The sequence below is a fragment of the Exophiala xenobiotica genome, assembly GCF_000835505.1.
Source record: "Exophiala xenobiotica strain CBS 118157 unplaced genomic scaffold supercont1.7, whole genome shotgun sequence".
Classification (NCBI taxonomy): domain Eukaryota; kingdom Fungi; phylum Ascomycota; class Eurotiomycetes; order Chaetothyriales; family Herpotrichiellaceae; genus Exophiala; species Exophiala xenobiotica.
Window position 1 is genome coordinate 2067838 of NW_013562488.1, and position 24738 is coordinate 2092575.

Below are 24738 nucleotides of genomic sequence, written 5' to 3' on the forward strand. Positions count from 1 at the left end.
GATTTTGATACAAGTATATTGATTATTGTACAGTCTAATCCAGTTCTAGCATGAGGTAAAGTATCTACATATCATGATATATATACACACGACTTGAGGTTCGTCAAAGTCGGAAACCATGCGATGAAGTCTTCCAGGAGAACCAGGACCAGGACCAGGACCCTTATCCCTGTGACTACTTGCTTACCAGAAAGTCAAAAACTCTGCCATGTCTCTTTGTCTTTCTTGACCCGGCTGCTCATTGATGCTTCCCTCGGAGGGATCTCGAGAAGTCATCGATCTAGATCAACGCCTGGCCCTTGTGCATGGCCTCTCGGACCTCGCGAATGATGTCTTTCCTGTCATGGCGGCCCATCAAGACGATGCCCCGACCACGACGGTTCATGCGGCCCATCCGACCCAGTCGATGGACGAAATCAATCGTCGTGTGGGGGACATCGTAGAGGATAACATGGCGCACGGCCATGGTATCGACGCCGCGAGATCCTAGATCCGTGGTCACGAGGACCTTTGTATCGGGCAGGTGCTTGGTGGGTCGTCGGCCCTCGTCACCACCGGCGAGTCCGACTTGCGAGCTGTCAAACGGCACAAAATCGTTGAACAGTTTGTGCTGAGTCTTCTTGGACGATGCAGAAGGCGGCTTCTCTGACCCTTCGATCGGAGTCGTGGACGTGAACGTGGACAGAATCTCCGCCTGTCGCTGTTCGGTGGTGTCGCGGGTCAGTGCCGCGGCGTCAATGCCCTTGCTGGCGAGGAAGCGGGCCAGTTCTTCGGCTTTCTCGCGCTCGTTGACGAAGACAAGAATGTGCTTGACTGTGTGTCGAGGGTTGAGGTCTTCGTGGACGGCTTTGCCCAGGGTCCAGATCACGTCGGCGCAGGCGAGATCGCGAGAGCCGTTGTATGGTGCTTTGTCGATGTCGATGGCGCCGAGCTGGACGCGACGCGGGATGGTGTGCAGTTTGGGTGTGACGATTCGTTTGCATTGTGGGAAGCGGCGGTCGATGAAGCGGTCGAGAGAGTTGGGGATGGTCGCGGAGCAGAGAATGAGTTGTTTGAGAGAAGGAGTGGCGCGGTCGATGATGTCGCAGGTTGTCTCGCTGAAAGAGCGGTCGAAGAGCGAGTCGGCTTCGTCCATGACGAGGTACTGGATCCGGGAGAGAATGCTGGGTTCTTTTTTTGCGATGCTGGCGATCAAGTGCGGTGAAGAGACAACAATGTCGATGCCGCCCGGGCTGAAGAGTCGGTTTCGGATCACTGTCGGGCTGTTGGACGAGGATATGCCTGCTGATTTGTACTTGACCGCGTGCCCGAGGGATTTGACCACTTTGGTGACTTGAGTGATCAATTCAGACGAGGGAAGAAGAATGAGCGCTCGTGGCCGGCCCGTTGAAGGGTTTGTATGCTCTTCTGTCTCGGATGGGTCTGCTTCAAAGACGAGTCGCTTTTCCCGGTCTTCCTTTTCCTTGGCTTCTCGGGCCTCCTTTTCTGCTTGCTCAATTCGGTCGAGTTCTTCTTGCTCCTTGACATGATGAATGAGTGGGAGCAGGTAGGCCATGGTCTTTCCCGATCCGGTTTCGGCGGCGATAAGGAACGGGTCGTACTTTGGAGCGTCGTCTGCTTGTTTCTGTTTCTGGTATTCGCCTTTCTTGCTCAGGAGCGCAGGGATGGCCAATTTCTGAACCGGTGTAGGCATGTACTCGGTCAAATGTGGCAAAACCTGTGTGTACACGGCGTCGACCACAGGGGGCATCAATCCCAACTCTTCAAAGGACTTGATTTGTTCCAGCTTCAATTTCAGCTTGTCTCGTTGGCTGTAGGACAGGGGAGCCAGGATCTGCTGCATCTTCAGAGCGTGGAAGGTAGGTCTCTCGTCCTTGTCAGTCTTGCTCTTCTTGGCTGCGGCCGAAGTTGTCGTGGCCGTTTCCCCATCACCGTCGTTGGTTGCAGAAGGTTTGACTCGTTCGGCCCGCTTCTTGATTTCCGATCGAAGGGACATTCTTGTTCGGGAGGGTAATTGTCGTGGCACTCTTCTTTCTGGTAGTCTTGCCAGAGTCTGGTTCATCCCAGCAAACGGCCCAGCATCATCTCGTTTCGCTGCTCTCCTTTCTGAGCCTGATCTGCTCACATCTGGAGATAGGGTCATTCTTGAAGGTTTCCTGCGCTGTCGCATGGCCGAAGCCATGGTTCGCTGCGTCTGCCATTGCTGCACCGACGGCTTGAGAGTGGCAATCAAGGCTCTGAATTGGCACGTCGGGCATACGACGGCTGGAGACGACATCGAAAGACCTCAATTCAATTGCACAGAATGTCAAACAACACATGCCGCTTCTTCGAATCTTTTTTGCAAATTTCTGGGACATATCGCGTATCACGCTGCTTTGAGTATCTGATGCTGCTATAAGAGCACCTACCGAGCTCACGTGCGAGCTGTAGAGTCAGGAGTCAAAGGCTATCATTACGGAGTATTCCATTCCGTACTGCACTTTTCTAGACCTTCAAGTCGAAGCTACCTAGTTATGTTCGCGCTTCCTTTCTCTACATTTGGTACGCGCTCAGTCCAGACTACTGCTGGATGGCAAAGATTGTTGGGACTTTGTATGTAAGTGAGAGCATAAGCTGCTCAGGTTGAACACTCGGAACTAGTTGCCTACCGTAGATTTCTTACAGCCTGCGCTATTGCGCCGAAGCCATTTCCCATTGCAGAAGTCCACCCCGGAGCAAGACGATCATGCGGAATCAACCAATGATCCTGATACGCCCTTCCATATTAGAGGAACGAAATCTTCGTCTTCCATGATCCCAGCAGTCCAATCTCTATAGTGCAGGAAATCGGCCAAATGGATAACTCACCACCAGACAGAGAAGAAGTATTTAGCAGGCTTTCACCACTTGTCATGGGCGGAGCAGGTTTCAGCTATCAACTACATCCAAACCCGGAATCTCTGCCAGTGAGAAACATCGTCCAAAGAGCATTTGAGCTAGGTCTAAGGACCATCGACACATCTCCCTATTACGAGCCATCTGAACAACTACTAGGTGCAGCTTTGTCTCATCCGGAGATATGCAGCAAGTATCGACGGAATGATTACCTTCTGATGACAAAGGTCGGAAGGCTTGCAGAGAAGCACTTTGACTATTCTCCTGATTGGATTCGTAAATCTGTTGCTCGCTCTTTGCAACGCTTTGGGACGACATATTTGGATGTGGTCTTTTGCCACGATGTCGAGTTTGTAAGCATTGATGAAGCAGTCGAAGCAATCGGGATCCTACAAGAGCTTTCACAGAACGGCATCATTAAGTATGTCGGTGTTTCTGGATACGATATTGAGCGTCTAGAGGCCGTGTCACTTAGAGCTCGCGAGAGATTTGGATACCCCGTCGACGTGGTCCAATCTTGGGCGAAGCTCACCCTGCAGAACACGGAGCTCGAGGAAAAGGGTCTGGAGGCATTTCGCAAGGCTGGTGTGAAAGCAGTCTGCAGCTCCAGCCCCCTTGCTGTCGGCCTCCTTAGGAACGACGGAGTACCAGTGGGTGCGCTTGGAGATTTCCATCCTGCCCCTGCTGGATTGCGAGCTGCTGCCCAGAATGCTGCGTGCTGGGTCCACAGTGAGGGTGATGACCTAGCGTCGCTTGCTCTGCGCTTCGCGATATCTCGGGCGCTGCAAAACTGTCAACCAGGCTTTACAGTGACTACGATCACCGGCATTGGGTCAATCTCAGACCTCGAAGAGAACGTGAAGACTGCGAAACGGATACTCAAAATGTCAAGGCCACCCGCAACTGAAGATATGATGAGCATTATACCACCCCTCTACAATTATGATTGTATCGATGGAACGATGGCGAAGCGTGACGAGCCCCTCTACAGTGCAGTCAGGAACATCCTAGGCCCCTGGCTCGACTACGATTTCTCGAGTACTCCACCAAAGACCTTGGCAGCCCATTTGAGGACAGCAAGGTACGCACTTTCACAGACCTTCAGCCGGACATGATCGGGTCCGACCCGATATGAAGCTTTTCTCTTCATATTTATAAAGGGTCGCGAAGCTGCAATGTAATGTTGAAAAACATGTTGCATTCCCAAGATTAAATGACTACAATTACATGACACGAGGTGCCTTGATCACAGGTTCCGCGTCCAATGTCCGCCACCAGCTTGTTCCTTCTTCACCCGGAAAGGTAAATCTTTCCATACTCTGAGGCTTCAACTCGACGCTGTATCCAGCCTCAAGCGGAGTTACATAATACCCGGCTTCTATCCTTGAGGGATGCAAGAAGTGTTCGTGAAGATGGTCGACGTATTCTAGTAGGCTCTTCTTTCCGCTGATCACCACATAGTCAACTGTACTTAGATGCTGGGTGTACTCAGGCAAGCCAACCCCACCCGAATGAGGCACGATGGGGACATTGAATTTCCGTGCTAAAAGCAGAATGGCGAGCACCTCGTTGACTCCGCCGACGCGGCACGCATCAGGTTGGATAACGTCAACCGCGCCAGCCTGCAATAGCTGTTTAAAGATGACTCGATTCTGGCACATCTCGCCTGTAGCAACTCCTATTGCGCCGTGAGGTGTATTGGAAAGGGCTTTGCGAATGACAGCATGTCCGAGGACGTCGTCAGGCGAGGTGGGTTCTTCGATGAACCAAGGCTTGAATTCGGCCAGGGATAGCATATACGGAACAGCCTCTGTGACTGACCAGACCTGATGGTCAGATTAGCCATTTGTTCTGATGCACGGTCAAGATACTCAAACCTGATTGGCATCAACCATCAAAGTATTCCCTTTGTCAAATCCGATAATTTCTCGAGCGATCGATAAGCGCTTCCGATCAACTTCGAGGTTGGTACCGACTTTCAACTTGAAATGCCTAAATCCATCATCCAGACTCTGTTGAAGGATCCTCTTCATTTTCGCCTCGCTGTATCCGAGCCATCCAGCACTGGTTGTGTAGGCGGGGACGGCCCTGTTCTTCAAGGCTTCTTGAAGTCTCTCAGCTTTCCCCTCCTGAGCTTGCGTCAACAGTTCAACGGCTTCCTCTGGGGTCAAGGCGTCCTGGATGTATCGGAAGTCGATGCACCTTACCACTTCTTCGGGAGTCATGTCGGCAATGACCATCCAAAGCGGTTTACCCAAGGACTTGGCCCATAGATCCCATAGCGCGTTCACCACCGCGCCAAGTGCCAGATGGATAACACCTTTCTCAGGGCCAATCCATCGAAGCTGAGAGTCGGAAGTAAGGTACCTCCATGTCTTGCCCCAGTCGGAGGTCAAGGAGTCGAGTTCTTTTCCGACAACCAGGGGACCTAGAAGATCAATCGCTGCGCAGACGAGTTCATTCCCTCGCCCAATAGTAAATGTCTGAATGACGTGTCAGTACAGTCTCTTGAAGAACCATATCACGAGGCAATCACGTACCATGCCATGACCGACGAAATCAGTGTCAGTCGTTACGACACAATAGGCCGAAGAGTAGTCTGGACCAACGTTCATGCCGTCCGAGCCGGTTTTGTCCAGTGACGTCTTCATAACTAGTTCAGCATCTTCTCCAACGTAAGAAACATATGGTTACCGGGAATCTCACATCATGAGAGGAAATGGCGGTGATAATAACCATGCTGTATTCTGATGATGTCTCCTGATCAGGCCACGTAATGTAAAATGTGCTTATTGCCGGACTCTGAGGTTTTCGGTATCTACACCGGAATTGTCTGGGCGGCTATTATATATGGCAGCTTCCAAGCGGAACTTGACAGTGTTTCTCCGATGAGGCGAGACCAGACAGCCTTGCCTTGCCCCGGGACAAGCATGGACTTCTCTGCCGCGGCTCCAATTGTGTCTTGGGATTGTATCGATTGAGATCAGAGGCAGTCTCCAATTTCGACGTCCCGTTCCAACTCCATCAGAATTACAATAGATAAAGTAGAGCCATCGTTGCCTCAAGCCGGTCAATGTTCTCCAGAACAGGCCCGAAGTAGAAGTTAAATCCTGACCATGGTTGAAAGAATTTCCAATGCTCTTTGTCGGACAACTGACAGGGCGGACGGTAAAACTGCCGGTTATTGACCCACACACTCTTCGACCTACTGTATGACCCGGATCATCCTGAGAGTGAATTGAATTGTTGGGGCCCCAGAATGGTTGGCATCTTCGCGCATTCGAAGAATAGTATCCCGCATATCCCGCAAACCCCAACCCTGAAAAAGGCAACTTTGGTCTTTGCTCAGGGGAAGTTCCCTTCGTTGAGCAATCCCACCTTCCCAGATGGTTATGTCTTGACCTCGATCACCGGTACATTTCCCGAGGCGAAGACTTGTTCTCAGAGAATCTCCATCTCACAAACTAACGACTGACAAGAGCAAACGATTTGATTTAAGGGCTGCATGACCGCCGCTTTTTTCCACATGCCTGATCATACTTCCTGCCTTGTTGCATTGAATATCAATCACGTCTCCTTTGACTTGTAGCCGCAGGGTTTAAGGCACTTCCCTTCAGGTTAAGTTGTCTCTTGTCTATTTCAGCTGAGCGTGGGAATGCAGAGTGCAATGGGGATTCAGGCTGACGACAAGGCAACCACTAACTTGAAACTTGAGCATCTTGAGAATTCGCAACGAAGCGAAGCAGTCGACCTCGAAGTGGATTTGGCGGTAGCTCCTGAAGAAGCTCACTATGGCACGGCAGGCGCGAAGGCCTTTCTGAGCTCGCCATATGTCCTCGGTGCTGCCCTTCTGGCATCAATGGGGGGTTTTTCATATGGTTATGGTAAGTCGGAACCAGCTCTAAAATTTGCAACCATCAGCCACTATACTGATATCCTCCATCCGCCAGATCAAGGTGTCATTTCACTCATCCTCGTCATGCCACAGTTTCAGGCCCAGTATCCCGAGGTCGCACCCTCACATGCGCATTATGGTTTCAATACCGGTTTCATGACTGGCATGCTCTTACTCGGCGGCTTTTTGGGATGCCTCTTCTACCCCTACGTGGCGGATAAGTGGTCGCGAAAATGGGCCCTCACTGTCGCGGTTGGCTTTTTCGACCTAGGGGCGATCATTCAAACAGCTTCTATGAATTATGGCACGCTTGTAGCTGGCCGCTTCATCGGAGGAATTGGAGTTGGAACCTTGGCTATGGGTGCTCCCCTCTACATATCTGAGATATCCCCTCCTGAGATGCGCGGCTCACTCTTGGTACTCGAGGAACTCACCATTGTCATCGGCGCTATCATTTCTTATTGGGTGACATACGGCACACAGTACTTGGCTGGGAGTGCAGCATTCCGTGTGCCGTTTGGTCTGCAAATGGTTTCAGCGACCCTGCTTGGGATGGGCATCCACTTCTATCCATACTCTCCACGATGGCTGGTTATGACGGACCAGCACGATAAGTCTTTACGTGCGATTTCGAAATTGCGTCGTCTACCACCCACTGACCGTCGTGTGCAAGCGGAGTGGCAGTCAATCATTGGTGAGGTTAACTTCCAACGAGAGCTTGCGCAGAAACAGCATCCGGGTGCTACTGGTCCAAAGCTGGAACTACTTCGCTGGTGCGATCTCTTTGGGAAGAAGGTCCGAAAGAGGACCGCAGCTGCAGTCGGAATTTGCTTTTTCACCCAGTTCTCAGGTGAGTTTGGAGTCAATACATGCTGTTGTTTACCTAACCCATCCCAGGAATAAATGCTTTTGTCTATTACGCACCCACTCTATTCACATCCCTTGGCCAAAGCAGCCACAACAGCGTGATTTTGGCTGGCATGATCAACATTGGTCAATTCGTCGGTGTGGTGCCGGCCATGGTTTGGATGGACAACATCGGCCGACGCCCTCTGGCCATCTGGGGAGCCGTCGGTATGGGCACAGCGCATGTAATCATGGCTGCTGTGTACGGAAAGTTTGGTAATGACTGGCCAAGCCACCCCACTGCTGGATGGGTTTGTGTCGCCTTCGTCTGTAAGTGAGCTCAGCTCATCCTCCCTCCAATGTTTCTTCCGGACAAGTTGACTGACTGTCTGATAAATAGATGTTTACGTCGTCGTCTTCGGACTCTCCTATGGCCCGCTTATCTGGACACTGCCGAGCGAAGTATATCAGAATGTACACAGAGCAAAAGGTGTTGGTCTCGCTGTGGCCGTGAGCTGGCTTGCCAACTTCGTCATTGTAAGTCAATTATCTCATTGAATTGTATTCAGAAGAAGGCAGTCTAACTAACTTCACGTCCTCAGGGGGTTGTAGTGCCACCAATGATCGAGAGCATAACATACGGAACCTTCATCTTCTTTGCGGTGTTTTGTGCCTTGTCAGCAGTCTTCAGTTACTTCTTGGTGCCAGAGACAGCGAATAAAACCTTGGAGCAGTTGGACAAGGACATTGCATAGACTTGCACTTCAAATTATGGTCGTTATCATAAGAGGTTCAAGCAAACAAGAGCGTGGGCTGAAGGAAAGGAATCTTACTTTCAGGAAAACTGACTCGGAGACATATACCAAGCAATAATCGAGGAGTAATTGCTCGTAGGCCATGATGAGGGTTACTGTGACAGAGAAATCATCGACAACAACATCTATTGTGCCATTTTTGTACCCAGGTGTAATGTGAAAATTATCCAACCACTTGCATCAACTCTTTATCATAATTAAAACGAGTTTGGAAGTGGGATTTCTAGCAGATGTTACCACCTCAGGGTAAGTTTTCTTATTACAAATCAAGAAAATAAGTGAGCCCCTTGTTCGAATGGCTTTTGCTATAACACTTACGAGCAGTACAACGTCGGCAAAAAGAGATCAACTTGTTAGGAATAGGACGTTGGGCGGCTCAGATAGCTATGCTACAAAACCTCGACCGCTGGACAGATGGAATTCTTACTTAAAGGTGTAAAGACCTATATTACTATGGCATTGATCAAGACCGCCGTTACGGAGAACATTGCACAAATGTCCCCAAGGATCACTACACCTGTTACATGCTGAGTTCCTTAGAAATCACCCTTTTGGAAACTTTGAGGGGCATATCACCAGGCGAACATGTGAACGCTTCAGTGTGCCTTAGTTCCCAGGCCTCGCTCAGCAGTTCGAACTCAAACCGATGCACCAAGCTCGTCAACACCATTGTCTGTTCTAGATACGTGATATTTCTCCCGATACAGCCTCTGGCACCAGCACTGAACGTGATGAAATGTGGCTGTAAGTCTTTGGAACCCTCCACCAGCCACCGTTCAGGCCTGTACGCTTCCGGATCTGGGAAAACGTCTGGGTTGCGATGTACACTATATGTCGGGGCGTGTACGGTGGTGTTGCCAGAAATCCAGTGGCCCATAATAGACATACCCTGAGGAGGCGTCATGCGGGGGATATTCATTGTGTTTGGCGGCGTCATGCGTAAGCTCTCGTCCAGACATGCACGTAGATATGGGAGATGCTTGACCCTGTCATAGGCAGGAACCGTTTCATCCGGATCCATTGCCAAATCGACTTCGGCGCGGAGCTTAGCCAGGCAAGAAGGATTCTTTAGTAGCCAGTACATCACGTTCGTCAACGCCGTGGCTGTCGTGTCTGAGCCGGCATTCAGCATAATGCTGCACTCGGCCACGAGCTCGCCCATTGGGTACATGTTGGCATAACCTTGCTTGTCTTCCAAGAGGTACGTGAAGAAATCGTCCAGTTGTTCCCCGGCTTCATACCGCGCCAAACGCCTTTGTACCATGTGGATGCACATGTTGGTGTAATCAGTGTCATGGGCCCACCACGGATGCCACGATGTCAGGCGAACAAGACGCGAGAACCACTTTGGTGACCACACCAGGCAAGACTGGATACGGTGAGAGTACCAAAGAGCTTCGCGATAGCTGAAGCTGTATTCTTGTCCTTTCAAATCTCTGACCGTGACAACATCACTACCGGCCTCGAGAAGCTTGAGGTCAGCGGTGAGACCAATTTGGGCAATGGCATCCTCGGCGAAGATGCCCATCCAGTTTCGGTGGTTGATGAAGCCTTTGACAGCCTGAGGAGTGAGTGCTGGGTCGGCATGTGGCGTAGGTTGATATTCAGGCTCGTCGCAGAGACGGTCATATTGTCGAATTAAGGCAGCGGTCCTGTCTGCGACAACATGTTCCCATCGTTCCAACCCAGCCTGCGAATAAGCTCCCGCCAGGACGCGACGCTTTCGAGAATGCTCTTCTCTATCAGCAACATCTGCCAGGTGCCGGTGAGTCCCTGACAAGAGATCGTAAAATTCGTCCTTCCGTACAGGTGATCCGTGACCGTAAATGGCTCGGACTGCAGCGACGTCGTTGAAAGAGAGAGAATTCGGACCCACACGAACGATGGGGCCACATCTCTCGTGAGCATCATGTACAGCTTTGAACCTCCGACACTGTGACGCATGGAACATGTATGGTATATTGGTAAAAGGTGCCAAAACATTCAATCCAGGAAAGCGTCGTAGGTCTTTAGCATCTCTGTAATACACGTATACATGTTTGGTCACCAATATGAGAAGCCCGGCCACCGTAATGGCAACGAAAGATGCCAGTAACAACATTTGTAAGACGATTTCCCCAACGACGGGTTTCGTAGAGCCTTTGATAAGAAATTTCGTGCATTCCAGATTAGATGCCTTATGGCGGATGTATTGACCCCATTGCCTATATATTCAGTCGAGCAGAGTTTGTTTCCGCCCAAGGTTGCCCGCACGATGGCACGTTTCTCAGGGTCCTAATCCAGGGAACACTCCAGACTTGAGAATATGCCCAAGAGAGGCGATCTGTACCAACAGCATTTTGGGAAAGTCTGCTTGACGCGAGCTAGTTAAGTTAGTACTGTAACCCAGTTGGCTTGAAGATGAGCAGGGGCTCACGGGCCCCTAGAACTCTCAAAAAGGCAGGTTTGGTACCCGCCCCACCTGCGAGCCTGTCATTCGATTGATCCCTGGGAAGGCCACTACTGTAATCCTAGGATTACAGCGTGGACCTCTCAGGAATACTGTAGGGCTAGGAATGTGGAAGGGATCTGGAAAGGATAAGAGCTATGTCTGTTGCATCCAGAGTAGAAGTTGAGAAACGACAATATCGGCCTTGAAGATGCATACTAGTACTGTTCTGTTCGACACATACACAGACAGCATCTGGCAGTCAAGTGAGACAAGAAGTAATACCATATTTGTGCTTTTTTTGACCATTGGTATCCTGGCACACTACATCTGGAAACGATATTTCTTGAATCATAAAGATATACCACACGAGTTCTGGTATCGCGTCCCGCAATCGTCAGGCGCTCGAGCGATTGCAAAGCAGAAGGAAGAAGATGGAAGGAATATCGCTCATGTATTTGAGAAGGTGAGTATCTGCGGGAGAATATGTAAGTATTTGAGCTCAACTGTTGTATAGAAACAGTTCGACATTGTTGTTTTCTGGGGCAGCCAAAGCGGAAGAGGCGAAGTCCTTGCACGACGGCTCGCTAAAAGTTTTCATGATGGCTTTGGACTTAAAACGCTTGCTGCGAACCTTGATGATTACGACCACAACCATCTGACGCAGCTCACCGAGAAACATGTCTGCGGTTTTGTGCTGTCGACATATGGCGATGGAGATCCACCGGATGATGTTAATGGTCTCTGGAATGTCCTACGAACGCTTCAATCTACCGACTCCAGCTTGAAGCGTTTTCGTTACCTGATTTTTGGCCTGGGCAACTCAAATTACCGACAATACAATAGAGTGGCAGTATATGCTGATAGTGTATTTCAAAATCTGGGTGCAGTGCGCTTGGGGCCGCCAGGCCAAGGTGACGAGGCGAATGGAGAGACGGAGAGCCATTTCCTCTCGTGGAGGCGAACGATCGAAGATGAGCTCAAAGTGAAATGGCACCTAACAGAAAAATCCCATGCGTACCAAGCAATGTTCAAGATCGAAGAAGTCCCTTCTATAGCCATGGAAAAGGTGAATCTTGGGGAACCTGATTCTTCGGTCCTTGGTCGAAATCGGTCGGGTGACGGTGGCGTGTCCAAAACACAGACCATCTCCAGAGCAAGAAAGCTCTGGGAGACGGGCGACAGGCTCTGCATTCATATGGACCTCGATCTGGGCGATACTCGAGCAGTCAAGTACAAAACAGGCGATCACCTGGCTGTCTATCCGAGCAATCCCGACCATCATGTTGAGCGCCTGCTGTCAGCGTTAGGGCTATCAGAAAAGCAGGACGTCCCACTGGTGATTGAAGCAACCCAAGATAACAGTGACAACAAGGTCCCCGTACCTTCGCCAACAACCGCGCACGCTCTGTTTCGCCATCATCTCGAGATCTGTGGGTATATGTCCATGGAAACTGTTGCAGCACTTGCGGAATTTGCTCCATCAGAAGCCGCTGCTGCAGAGTTGCAACGTATCAGCCATGACGCTCATATTTTCCGATCCGAGGTTTTGGATGCCCATTTAACCTTCGCAGATCTCCTGATCAAGGTCGAGGAAGAAGCTCCTTGGGCCATACCTCTCTCGTTCTTCCTGGAGCGACTCAAAGCAATGCAACCGCGGTATTACTCCATCTGCTCCTCAGCCGAGACTGATCCAAGGACAGCCTCATTAGTTGCAGTGGTCGACAAACATCCAGAAGTTGCAGAGGCCCAGAAGTCGCTTCACAGAGGCTGTTATGGCCTCGCAACGAGCTACCTTCACGCCCTCGAGAGTGCCATAAACAACTCTACGTCGGATATTGCCAGCTGCGACATACCTAGCTTCACGTTTGATGGCCCCAGGGGACAGCTGAGGGGACAGAAAATGTACGCTTGGATTCGTCAGAGCACATTCAAGCTTCCAATGAGGGCCTCCGTTCCGATCATAATGGTGGGAGCTGGAACCGGCGTCGCCCCTTTCCGAGCTTTCGTTCGGGAGCGCATGCGACGGAAAGAAGTTGGGCAAGATGTGGGCAAGATGTTACTGTTCCTCGGATTCCGCCACTCAGAGGTGGATTTCATCTACAGGGAAGAATGGGAAGAGGCGAGGAACATCTTGGGCAAGGAAGTCTTTGACTTTCGGACAGCGTTTAGCCGAGACAACTGTCAGAAGGTCTACGTTCAAGACCGCCTTCAGGAACGGGCTCAAGAGGTAATGGATTTGTTACAGAATCAACTCAGTTGTCGCTTCTACATCTGTGGATCAGCTAGTATGGCTCGACAAGTCGTGGAAGCTCTAGCGAAGATGAGAAGTCTTTACGCCGAAGAAACCGCAACGCAAGCAATGGCCTGGGTCAGGAAGCTGCGGCAATCGAAGCAATTACAGGAAGATGTTTGGAGCTGATAAGGTCAACTTTAACTTGAACAGATTTGTGCCCATTGTGCTTTCAATTTCTGTCGGGTTTCGCGCGTTGGCCAAGCGTCCTGTTGTTCGATCAGCTGCAACAGGTTAAGGACCGCTTGTTGTTCCATAGGATCTGTAATCCAGCCACCACCTTGAGATACTCAGCAGTGCCAATACCGTTGAGATGGGATGACTTACACTGAGATAGTGCCAAGCAGGTGACCACACGGGCAGGAGGGACTGGATTTGAAGCCGCCAGACCACAAAGAAGTCGTAAATAATGAACAACTTTGTCCTGGATTGTTCGTCAGAAGCAGAAAACTCGAGCTACAATCTATCTCACATCCACCCTCTTCCGGCCTTCAAGCATCGTAGGTCCTATCTTTGGTACGCTCGGATCGTAGACGGTCATCAATAGCATGGATAAATAGTGATAGGAGAGTGCAAAAGCTGTTGCGGAAAGTGTAAGAACCGTTCGTACTATGGTCACAGTGGGGGCCAGAGAACCATGCTTACCACAGCAGTCCCACAGGAAGTAGATCTCCGGAAAATGTCGTCCTTGCATGATATCACGTTCCTGATGAAATACTGGCGAGAATATATCCGGCTTGTGTTGGTCCCATTTTTCCAGGCGCTGCAGGAGATTGTGGTGTTTGTCTTTAGAAGTAGCATCAATACTAAAACAGAAGGATACAGCTTCAGCGTGGAGGCAGGTGGCTCGCTTCGCCCACGTATCTGCATCAGCGAATGATGTTGAGCGGTCCAGTCCAGAGCAGTCAAGGTCAGTCTTCGGAAGCCGTTGATTGATGAGCGCGTTAAAAGCATCTTGCCGCTGGTGGATCCAGAATGCTGCAGTACTCAGTAAGCTTGTTGATAGCTGGATGTGTTGCTGTGATTCTGCGACTGAGGCGTAGCCACCAAGCAAATGACGTGCATCGTCCATTCCATGAACCGGAGCTGCAGGAGAAAGGTCATTTTAATTGCTCAAAGACACTTAGAGGAGAATACAAAATCGTACCGCTAATTTCTTCGTAAAACCGAAGGATTGTGGAGCATGCAAGAAAAGCTGCATCTGTTATCGCAGCCTTGTTGTGAAGCATTGGTAGTAGGATGGTGACGCACTGCTCATGGTAGTTCTGTGCCATTGCTACATGTTTGAAGACAGCGTCTTTATCCGTGGTGACACGACTTTTGTGTATGCTTGAGGTAGCGAGCATGGAATACAGTAAAAGTGGACAAATAGGAGCCAGCCGCAAAGCCTCTGTTGTAAATACATTGTCCGTGATATCGAACTAATAGGTCAGTAACCAGGCCTTCAAAAGTCCATTGGGCTTGAACTACCCATAATCTCCCTATTGCTGTTTGAAATAGCGAAGCAAATCCACCTTTTCATGGTCTATCGTTTGGCTGGCGCAAGAGTTGACATATAGTGAAGCAGATCCATGGGAGCCAGTAGCATCTAGAAAACTGCTGTGTAACAATGACGGAGAAGCCTCCATGCCGTGGGACCTGCATACAAGGTCTTCTGACCCGCCACCATCGTTTGTCGTTGGCGAATAATGCTCATACAAGCGGTCGGTGGCCTGACGTTGGCGGTGCAAGACGTCTATGCCTAAGTGGCAGTCATATGAAGGCCCACCCTGCTGAACCGGACTATGTCCGGGCGTTTGTGCAGCATCAAATGAGGCATCTGCTTCGCTGGCATTATCGGGCGACGTTTCCTTCTCGTTTGCCAAAGGAATATCTCCCCACTCTCGGTGGCAGGGTTTTCGTTGAAGAAGCTTACTGCTACAGTTCAGCATTCATCCAAGGCATGGAACTAGGGTTGACCAACACGTCTTCGGTGTTTTGACCCAAATCTGGTCGTGATCAAAAGTGAGCGTGCCATTTAGGTGGAGGCCTGCGTCGGCGGCCGTAGAATTCCTATGTTGCCGAAAGCGGACATTGAAAGCAGCAACGCAGACACGACCACTCTCTCTACAATTGCGGCATATTGGTTCCGTACCGTCGCCTGTGAACTAAGTCAGCCTGCTTGGTCCTGCCCTGAGTGTTGGCACATACACTTGTAATGCCGCGCACGACATGTTTGACTATCATGTACGATACAGGCTAGTTAACGATATCGCTTGACGCTACCATGTGAGGACTTCAGAAGGTGCCTACACACCAGGTTCTTTTGGCGATGAGTGGCATTCCTCGGGTTCTGTCGTTTTATCTTGAATCGGAAAATCACAGACATAACTCGAGTCAACTCTAAAAAGGGTAATTTTGGGCAGGGAGGCGTAGGAAAGTTACGAATATGTAGTTGCGGTTGTCACACTTGCCAATAGTACTACCTAGGTATCTCTCTTCGAGGGTTTTGAACCTTTGAGATCCTAAAAAAGGTCCCTTCTAGACTCCCGCGGAGAGTCGCGATGGTCCTCGAAGAAGCATGTTCACAGCGAGGCTTGAGCTCTTGTTAGATAACTCTGCGGGCACACATTGGACGCAGCCACTTTCCTACCTCCAACACCGCTCCACTTTGGCGAGTCCAAGAAGTATCTTTGCAGTGACGCAATAAAACAAGAAATGTGTCCAACAAGGGGAAATGGGTCGAAGTGTAGATCTCGTAGCTTCTGAGCACACTTGGAGGTCAAGCCAAAGGTCTTTTGTGCTTAGAGGCTCAGCCACAGACTATGCCAAGAGAAGGTAACCCGAACCGGCAAGCTCGCCGGGTAAGAGCCCTGACGGGTTGTGTCAGCCAAGACTCTTGCCTGGAGGATGCCTATCAGGAGGCTGTGCCATACTACTAGCTATGGCTCCCACGAGCTCATTAATATGGCCTCTTCATACATTTCCACAACTCCTGACCCTACTTATGACGTGATATAATTTGACCTTTTCTTCAGTGAAAAAGTCTGGATTTTGCGAAATGGCGTCCATGATGCTCCGGGGAAAACGAAAACTGCGACCCACGGAAGAAGAACACACAGCTCGTGCCGAACACTCTACCGTCTCCGATCATTTGCCACGTTTGAAACGATCAAAACGGAGCGTTCCATCACCACAAGATCAACTTTGCAAGAGATGCGCCAAAATTGACCTTGATGGGGTTTTGTCGAGGCAGCATAAGACACGTCGGGGTTTACTTGTGACGAGATTACGCCCGGTCTCGACCTGGGCTATCGACTCCTGCCCTTTGTGTAGCTTATTAGCTACAACTCTACCTCCTGAAGCTCGTCAACAAAGCGGCGATCGATACATACTCCAATCATATTCAAGCATCAAGTCGGGCCCAAGTGGCTTGAAAGCTATCGACACGGGCATGATAGGTATAGATGGAGCCGACAAATATCTAATTGCTCAAAATCAAGGTTCTACCTGGTTGCGAATACTTAGTCCGAGTTACATCGACTTCGAAATCATTAAGGATTGGTTGAGCCTCTGCCGTGAGATGCACACAGACGACTGTGCCTCCAAGGCATCCTCACTCGTGCCCTTTATGAAGCTGATTGACTGCGAGATGGGCGACGTCGTTCCGGCAGCGAATCATCCATACGTAGCCCTAAGCTACGTTTGTGGAGAAGGCATGGAAGCTTTCGGCAACTGTGCGTCGATTCCCAAAGACTTACCGGCCACGATCGAAGACTCCATTGCTGTCACACGGAAATTAGGATTTCGGTATCTCTGGGTTGATCAGTTCTGCATTGATCAGAATCACAAGGAGGATGTTACAGCGCAGCTACTCCAGATGGACTCAATCTACCGGAACTCTGATTTAACTATCATCGCCGCCGCAGGTCGAGATGTGACCTACGGTCTACCCGGGGTGGGCAAACGGCATCGGTCCAAGCATAATCATTCACGCATCAAAAATCAATCTTTGGTCTGCTCGCTGAGCCAGCCACAATTTTGGATCAATAACTGTCGGTGGACAACAAGGGCTTGGACATACCAAGAAGGAATCTTATCCAGACGACGGCTGGTATTTACCGACGAGCAGGTATATTATGAGTGTTACGGCATGCTCTGCTGCGAGGCGTTTGATTTGCCGCTCCGAGATATGCACATTAGGTCTCAACAACGTCTCAAAGCAGACTTTTGTGCCGGCGGCAACATCGGAATATTTCCTCGAGGAGTTGGACGAGGCCCTTGGGAGGTCCTTAAACGCATTGAAGAGTACTCGTCTAAGTCTCTCACAAACCCCCGAGACATTCTCAATGCGGTTCTTGGTATATTGAGAGCATTCGAAGAAGGCCCCTTTAAGATTCGCCACTGTCTTGGCGTACCTATCTTGCCTCGACCAAGCGGCAATTTCCGCCGGCCTCCCGAAAGATCTGAAGCGACATCCTGGAAACCTGTCCTAGGCCTTCTTGTGGGACTTTGTTGGAGAGAAACTCTTCCGTCACCTAGACGACTTGGTTTCCCTAGTTGGTCCTGGACAGGCTGGACGGCTCCAGTCAAATGGGATATGTCTGACATGGAAATGCTTCAGACAGACCCTAACATTGATATTCATTTTGAATTCAACGATGGCCACATTATCGATTATGATTCATTTCAGGATTCTTACAACGACTTGAACAAAAGCTTGGCCCTGTCAAATTACATTCACATCTCGGCCTGGACATCGACGATAGAATTGGTCGGATATACTTCCCACGATGATAAGTACTTTGCAGCGAAAATAGACCTGGAAGATGGATCCAATTTTTTAGATGCTGGAGGCTGTTTAGAAGATGGTTCCTATTTACATTGGTGGTTCAAACCGACGACAACCAGAGTATTGACACCGGACCTGACGTGTATCGCCATCCATATGGCCCTGGGTTATCATTGCATTGGAAAAGGTTCTGCGAGGAGCAACATCGGTCCCGGACTCATGGTTGTTGCGGATTTTGGCAGTGGAATGGAAAGGGTCGCATTTGACTGGGTGGGTCGATCCAACCGTGAGATTTTTGACGCGGATGGGGCGCGATATGACGAGTCGCGATATGTGAGAGGTATAAGGGCGCGTCCAACAAAGGCTATGCGTCCGAAGTTTAAGAAGTCCTGGCGCCAAATTCGGTTGAGGTAGAGCCAACATGGCAGGTTATAACGTAGACAGAAGGTTGTAAGCCTTGAAAACGCAAGTTTAGCTGGAACTAATGATAGAGATAGTGGGAAACTAAAACCAGAGCGGCGTATTATCATTATAAAACAGTTTCCCTTTGGCTCGCTCAGCGCTCGGAGGTATCTTCAAAAACTCCTCCTTCCGCGCAACCCCCCACCCCAACACGCGGGGGCTCCCTCTTCTGCTCTACCGGGCGCTGCCAAGGCTCCACCACGTGTATTGCACCGCGGGTACGAGCTAGCTTTAGCCTGGAAAGAGGCCCCCAAAGGCGTTGACAACAATAACCGAACTAGAGAAACCGGACCTAGACCCTTCCGAATAAATAAAACATTAAGAACTAACGAGGGACTAAGTTATGGATCCCTGCAAGGCGGTCACGGCTATACTCCGGGCTGCTCAGGGCATAGCTCAGGCCTACACAGCCACAGCTCAGAGCGGCTTAGTCACGACTCAGGTCAAATGGCAGGATGCCCAGGTCTAGAAACGGAAATGGATTTTGGAGAGGTCAAGATTCGCCGCTGAGTATCTCGGTAGTGTCATACGAAAAACCTATCGTCTATTGTCCCGTTTTGATTAGCCGCTCGCCGCTTTGCTTACTCTCGGCTTACCTTCTACTCTCTGAGCGATCCCTAAGCGCTCCCTAAGGACTGCCTAAGCACTTCGCCCTTCTTTCTTCTTTATTATTTATAATATTAACTTTCGTTAACTTTAGACGATAGAATTCACTTAGAATATAAAGAAATTCTAATATAACCCCCTTTCTAATACGCTTAAACTACTTAGTTATACGCCTTCTATATTACTCTCTTATATATTAATAATAAATCTCCGCTTATTTCGTTCGAACGCCTAGTAAAAGGCCGACTTTATATGGAGACGTACACCAAATGTAGTTGCCGCGCTAAAGTTGAATGACGAGGACGTCAAAAGACCATTTATTTTCTTTTCCGTTGCTCCGGAGAACGGTCCCCGGAGATATCGGAGCTCGCTCCTTCGCCTCTAACTCTCGTTTATTCTTTATCACTAAGTCGCCTAAAGTAGATTATCTTTAGTTAAGACTTTAGTTAAGACTACCTAAAGTAAGAAAAAATTTATCGTTAAGCTATAATTCGAAGAATAGTCCCTAGAGATATCGGAGCTCGTTCCTCCGCCTCTAACTCTCGCCTATTCTTTATCACTAAGTCGCCTAAAGTAGATTATCTTTAGTTAAGACTTTAGTTAAGCTATCTAGAGCAAGAAAAAGCCCATCGTCAAGCTGTGATCCTGCGTCATTCAACTTTAGCGCGGCAACTACATTTGGTGCACTTCTCCGTATTAATCCTTTAGAATATAAGTATATTACTCTTCGCTCGCTATATACTTCTCTTTTATTTAGTAATTAAATTTAAAATTTTTATTAAAATATAATTTATAATTATTATTATAATATTTATACTTTATATATTTTTATTTTAAAACTTTTATTAATTATTCTTTTTCTTAAGCGTATTTTTCTTAATAAGTTTCTATTTACTTTTAACTATATTATTTTTATACTTAATAGCGAAAGATTAAAAGAGCTTCTTTAATCGAATAAAATAATAAAGTTTAGAATTAAATAAAATAAAAATTAATAATAAATTTATTTATAAATCTTTTAAAAATAAAATAAAGAGACGATATAAAGATACTATAAATATATAGACTAAATATAGTCTTTTAGTATTATTTTTTACTTTAGCTTTTTTAGTTTTATTTCTTTATATATATTAATTATATATATTATAAATATATAACTATTATATAAAAAACTATAAAAACTTCGTTAAAAATATTTATAATTTAGAAACTCTTAAATACTTTATTAAAAAAATTATCTAAAGTTTCGATAGTTATAAGAAAAAAAATAATTTACTTTCAATAAAATTTATTAAATAAATATAAACAAACTTTATAGTTTAGTTTCGCTAATAAAATAACTTTATTTTCTATAATATAACGCTTTCTATTATAAATATATATTTCGCTAAATAAATTCTCTCTCTTTTATTCTCTTTTAACTTAAATAAAATTTATTAAGTATAATAAATTAAAGAGTAAATTAAAAAATATAGTTTATTTACTTCGAAGCGCTCTCGCTATTATATATTTAAAATAATTACTTAATTTATTTACGAACTTAGCTTTAAAACTTCGTCTAGTATAACCCGCTTATTTATGGCGGTACTCTAGACGCTTTCGGTTATTGCTCGATCTACCTAAATAATACGGAGCTATCGGCGAGAGATTGAATGCAATAATTCTTAAGACTAGATTATTAGATATCTTATATAACTAAATACACCGAAGAGCTAGATCGAAGAAGCGAAGTAGGTTGCTCAATTCCTTAGTGTAATATCCTATACGAGAATGCCCTAAGGCGGCGATATCACCTCTAGGACGTCCACTACACACAGTTCAACAAGGGATTTAAGCGATCGTCTTAGGATATAATGGCAGAAGATATCGACGGTGGACCCTCCTATAAACGCCCCCGTCAGACTCTCAATGACGAACTCGCCGCCGGCCCTGTCGACCCTTCGATCCCTACCGAGAAATATCAATTTATCGATGAGACACCGGAAACCGCCAAACCGCCAAACTCGACTGCGGTCCGTCCGCGGGCATTCGGAAAGCTACGGAAGAAGCAGAGGTCTGCTAAGCAGCCAAATTCCCTCGTTCTCTCTATGGTTTCTTCGCTGCCCCTTACTAACTGTCCGATATATATCAAAGATAATATCGCGCTACCAATGATCTTAAATAAGTTTCGTCCCGAGGTCGTTACGGCTCCCGTAGAGTCAGCTCCTATTAGGCCGATAAGACCCGTATCCAGCTCGCCGACCCTATCGTATTCAAAGGATACCGAAGTCACTCGAGACTCCACTAAAGAGTTTAATGTAGTTACACTACGAATACTTACATCGCCCAAGATTATGAGTTCGACGCTACACTCTAACCGTCGCACTAGAATAGCTTAAGAATACTCGTCCGAGCATTCTCTTTTAACCTTAGACTAGGCTAATCGATTAGGTCCTAATGTTTCCTTTTCTATACAAGAATTATCGGACCTCGATCCTAACGTTTAATATCTAGACCCCAAAGTCTTGGAGCTAAAGGTAAAGCTACTAATTTACTATAGTCCGTATAAACCTATTCTCGTATTAGATAGTGATTCAGAAGCTACTACAACCTTGGAACGATGCGTCAATACGTCGTATTAACGACCCTACCGTAAAGCCAAGGTATCTTTACCGCCGCGACAGCGGCTCGAGGGTTAGAATATACTGCACCAAAATACTTTCTCTGAGATACATAAGCACCAAATCGAGCTGTATTATACAGTGGAACTAGAGTAGGTTAGGCGTAGATATCCTCGTATCGGTTAGCGGAGACTAAATGCGCGCATTCGCAAATTTCTTCTAGCTCTTGACGGTATATTAGATGGAGAGATCTCGTCACCGTTTCTCTCTCGAGTAAAGTTGGACAGAGAACGAAAGGTCCCTCAAATAAATGGCAACGAAAACGGTGAAGCTAGCTATTATAGGCCCCGGGGATCGTAAATTATATAAGTGAATACTGAATCCGATTCTAGAGATACGTCTAACCGAATTACCCTAACTTATTTAAATCACACGGTCGACGATCTACTGACGCAATCCAGGAGAACCTAGGTCATTCGGGAATTCGAGTCTCAATTTCCGAGATAAAGACGTCGAAACCAGGCCTTGCGCCGCACCGGGTTCACGGACTTCGTCAGTAAGGTTTTGATTCCGGAGCTAGCTACCAAGTTAATAGAGGAAGATATAGGAGTAGACTGTGGGAAGGCGCGCGAAATTCTTCGTGAGAGTGCTGGGCTTGGAGGTATTGTACATAAGCTTCATTGATACCATCTCATCAGTACTCAGTTCTCCGACACTTTTGGACAGGTGGATAAAGGTTGGCTCTTGTTAGGAAGACCCACGGAGCTTGATGTCGGGGCAATTATCTTGAGAGGACTGGCAAAGTTTCCGCGCCATCGCGGGAGAAGGAAGCCATTAAATAGACTCAACTAACACCAGTCTCCAAGTTGCTGTCTGTTAATTGAAGACGGAGGTGATTATCACGCTCTGGACTAGTGCGACAAGTCGCGCAATGTAATTCTCGATCAGACTCATAGGTCCTACCAAATGAATATGTCCTTTTAGACGAGCACTATTGTCCTGGTATTACTCTGTCTCATCAATTGCTCCAAGTGGCAACCCTGTTGGCAGTCACTAGTGGAATGTTCTAACACTCTCGTCTCCCGAACCAGTCCAATCCTCTTGTACGTGCCAGGAGTCCTGAGTTGATAAGTGGGTTTGAGGATTAAGCTGTACGTTGTTCGCCATACTCCGCATCCGCCACGGCTAGGTGGCGTCTCAGTACTGCACAGGAAGAGCAGTAAAGCCTCTGACATTGCCCCGTGGTGTGATCTCAAACCTAGGCATTTATATTTGGCATGTCCATGGGTTGTAAGCTGCGGATTGTCTAAACATACGTCAATTTCATGTCCATCGTCAAATAGCCTGCAGTCGCTCAAGGAGACTATTGCATAACGATACCATGAGCAGTCCGGACGATCGGGCTCCAGCCGCTGAATGTACGCCACACATACAGGAGCCTTGAGAGTCATATATGTGCCTTCGAGTACATTTCCGAAAGGGTTGAAGCGTGATACGATGGCTTTAGTGTCGAGTAGTTCAGCAAAGGACTCCATATGTGGTTGCTCTCTCTGGTGATTCTCAAATAATACGCAATGTCCCTCCACGTGAGAAGATGCCCACGACCAGGATGGCGCTCGATATTGAAGCAAGTGATTCCGTTTTTGTGATCGGTGTGCATGATCAACGAATGCAGGGGATGCCCAAATTACCGAATCAAATTCCCAAAGCATTGATCTAATCCAGTCACAACGCCATATTCCAGCTAAATACTGATCTCGAGTCATTGACTGCGTGTACGCAGCAATTCCGGAAATAGCGGGAAGTCTGTCCCCTGGATATGTTAGGTTCCGACGGGAAAATATTTGCACTAAATTCTTCCACCATCGGTAGAGCTCGGCATTTGTCATTGTGGCCAGAGATGTCCTGAAAGGGGTAAGGTAATTGGTCCAATGAAAGCGGTCAGTGCTAAGAAGCGTTCGAGCAGTCTCGCAACGATAGGCGGCAGGGCATTCCCACCACATCATATCGCGACTGAAGTGCAGTACCCGAGGTGAAAGTACTCGCTCCTGAAGGGTCCAACCTCGAGTATCCAGTATAGGTTCCCTCAGAGGTTCAACGACACTATCCCGATCTCCAGCTTCATATGCTTTCATGAGAACGTGTCCGGCGATAGCTCCCTTTTTATTGCGATATCGTAAATGGCAATCCTTATAGTCCAGGTATGGTAGGGCCCTGGAAAGCAGTGGTTGGTCAGCATTTGCAGCACTGTCTGCAGAGAGCGTCACGACTGCATGCGCGTAGATCGAGGCCATTTTGCGGCACTCAGTGTCCCAGTCGGTATTGTCGTCCTGGATTATGCAGAGACTGTCGATCCATATGAAGCGAAGACCCAAGGATTGAGCAATAATAATACTGTCCCGAATCGTCTTTGGAAGGGAGTCTGCGGCTATTGAACAACGGTGTTGTTTGATGTTCTTCTTCGATGTGGAGTGTGGCATCGCCTTAGACCATCTGTAGCTGAGTGCGGCATACTGTTCGTGGCCAATAGCGTTCATCAGCCTTAGATCGGAACCTGGTCCTTCCGTAGAACTTATATGCACAAGTCGTGCGGGAGGGATCTTCCACATCTTAGAGCTACAAGAGTGCTGCTCAAGACATGTCCTCAACCAGTCTCTCCCTATATCCAAGTCAGGATTCTGATGTATCAATCGAGTTCCCAGCCTGCCCTCATTCCATGCAGGGCTACCTATATTAGTAGTCAGTATATGCGATCAACTGCTCAGCAGAAAGTAGTGACATACCTGCTTCAGTTACCAGTAAGAAATCTGCACCTAGTTCCGTATATTGGTTAAAAACCGTGCAATCATCGCAATAGAGAAATCTGGAAAGCCTGATCGAGTATAGGGCATTGAATTGGTCACCGGAGACCTCATCGTTAGAGGTATGAATTTGCAGCTCGAGCTCGAAGTCGTGCGAGGTTTGGTCGTCTGCGGCAGGGCAGGCATTGTGATGCGAGATAAGAGAGTCGCCGTGCCGAAAATTTTGTAAAACTGTTTTCCTGCTGTCGATTCCCCAATATCTTAGATGAGCATCGATGTAGTTTTCTGTGAGCAGGTTGCATAACTGGCACCCTAGCTTCGCGGCGCGAAAAAGGTCATTAAAT

At 48.0% G+C, this 24738-nt stretch overlaps 7 protein-coding genes across 7 annotated transcripts; 4 read left to right on the forward strand and 3 right to left on the reverse strand.

Moving 5' to 3' along the window:
* Position 1: 1 nt before the first annotated feature.
* Positions 2-2309, reverse strand: PV05_11456 (uncharacterized protein). Its single transcript, XM_013454941.1, has one exon. The coding sequence runs from the start codon at positions 2276-2278 to the stop codon at positions 281-283; it is 1998 nt and encodes a 665-aa protein (XP_013310395.1). The 5' UTR covers positions 2279-2309; the 3' UTR covers positions 2-280.
* A 467-nt stretch (positions 2310-2776) lies between these two features.
* Positions 2777-3992, forward strand: PV05_11457 (uncharacterized protein; the record flags this gene model as incomplete). Its single annotated transcript, XM_013454942.1, has 1 exon — positions 2777-3992. The coding sequence occupies exon 1, from the start codon at positions 2838-2840 to the stop codon at positions 3990-3992; it is 1155 nt and encodes a 384-aa protein (XP_013310396.1). The 5' UTR covers positions 2777-2837.
* A 108-nt stretch (positions 3993-4100) lies between these two features.
* On the reverse strand, positions 4101-5528 carry PV05_11458 (L-galactonate dehydratase; the record flags this gene model as incomplete). Its single annotated transcript, XM_013454943.1, has 3 exons — positions 4101-4703; positions 4755-5360; positions 5418-5528. 3 exons carry the CDS (start codon positions 5526-5528, stop codon positions 4101-4103), a joined length of 1320 nt encoding a protein of 439 aa, XP_013310397.1.
* A 1004-nt stretch (positions 5529-6532) lies between these two features.
* PV05_11459 (uncharacterized protein) lies at positions 6533-8373 on the forward strand (the record flags this gene model as incomplete). The annotated part of the gene is made up of 4 exons (XM_013454944.1): positions 6533-7622; positions 7670-7948; positions 8019-8155; positions 8221-8373. 4 exons carry the CDS (start codon positions 6533-6535, stop codon positions 8371-8373), a joined length of 1659 nt encoding a protein of 552 aa, XP_013310398.1.
* Positions 8374-8953: 580 nt separating this feature from the next.
* Positions 8954-10534, reverse strand: PV05_11460 (uncharacterized protein; the record flags this gene model as incomplete). The annotated part of the gene is made up of 1 exon (XM_013454945.1): positions 8954-10534. One exon carries the CDS (start codon positions 10532-10534, stop codon positions 8954-8956), a length of 1581 nt encoding a protein of 526 aa, XP_013310399.1.
* Positions 10535-11072: 538 nt separating this feature from the next.
* PV05_11461 (uncharacterized protein) lies at positions 11073-13283 on the forward strand (the record flags this gene model as incomplete). Its single annotated transcript, XM_013454946.1, has 2 exons — positions 11073-11327; positions 11379-13283. The coding sequence occupies 2 exons, from the start codon at positions 11073-11075 to the stop codon at positions 13281-13283; spliced, it is 2160 nt and encodes a 719-aa protein (XP_013310400.1).
* A 2854-nt stretch (positions 13284-16137) lies between these two features.
* Positions 16138-18339, forward strand: PV05_11462 (uncharacterized protein; the record flags this gene model as incomplete). Its single annotated transcript, XM_013454947.1, has 1 exon — positions 16138-18339. Exon 1 carries the CDS (start codon positions 16195-16197, stop codon positions 18337-18339), a length of 2145 nt encoding a protein of 714 aa, XP_013310401.1. The 5' UTR covers positions 16138-16194.
* Positions 18340-24738: the final 6399 nt, after the last annotated feature.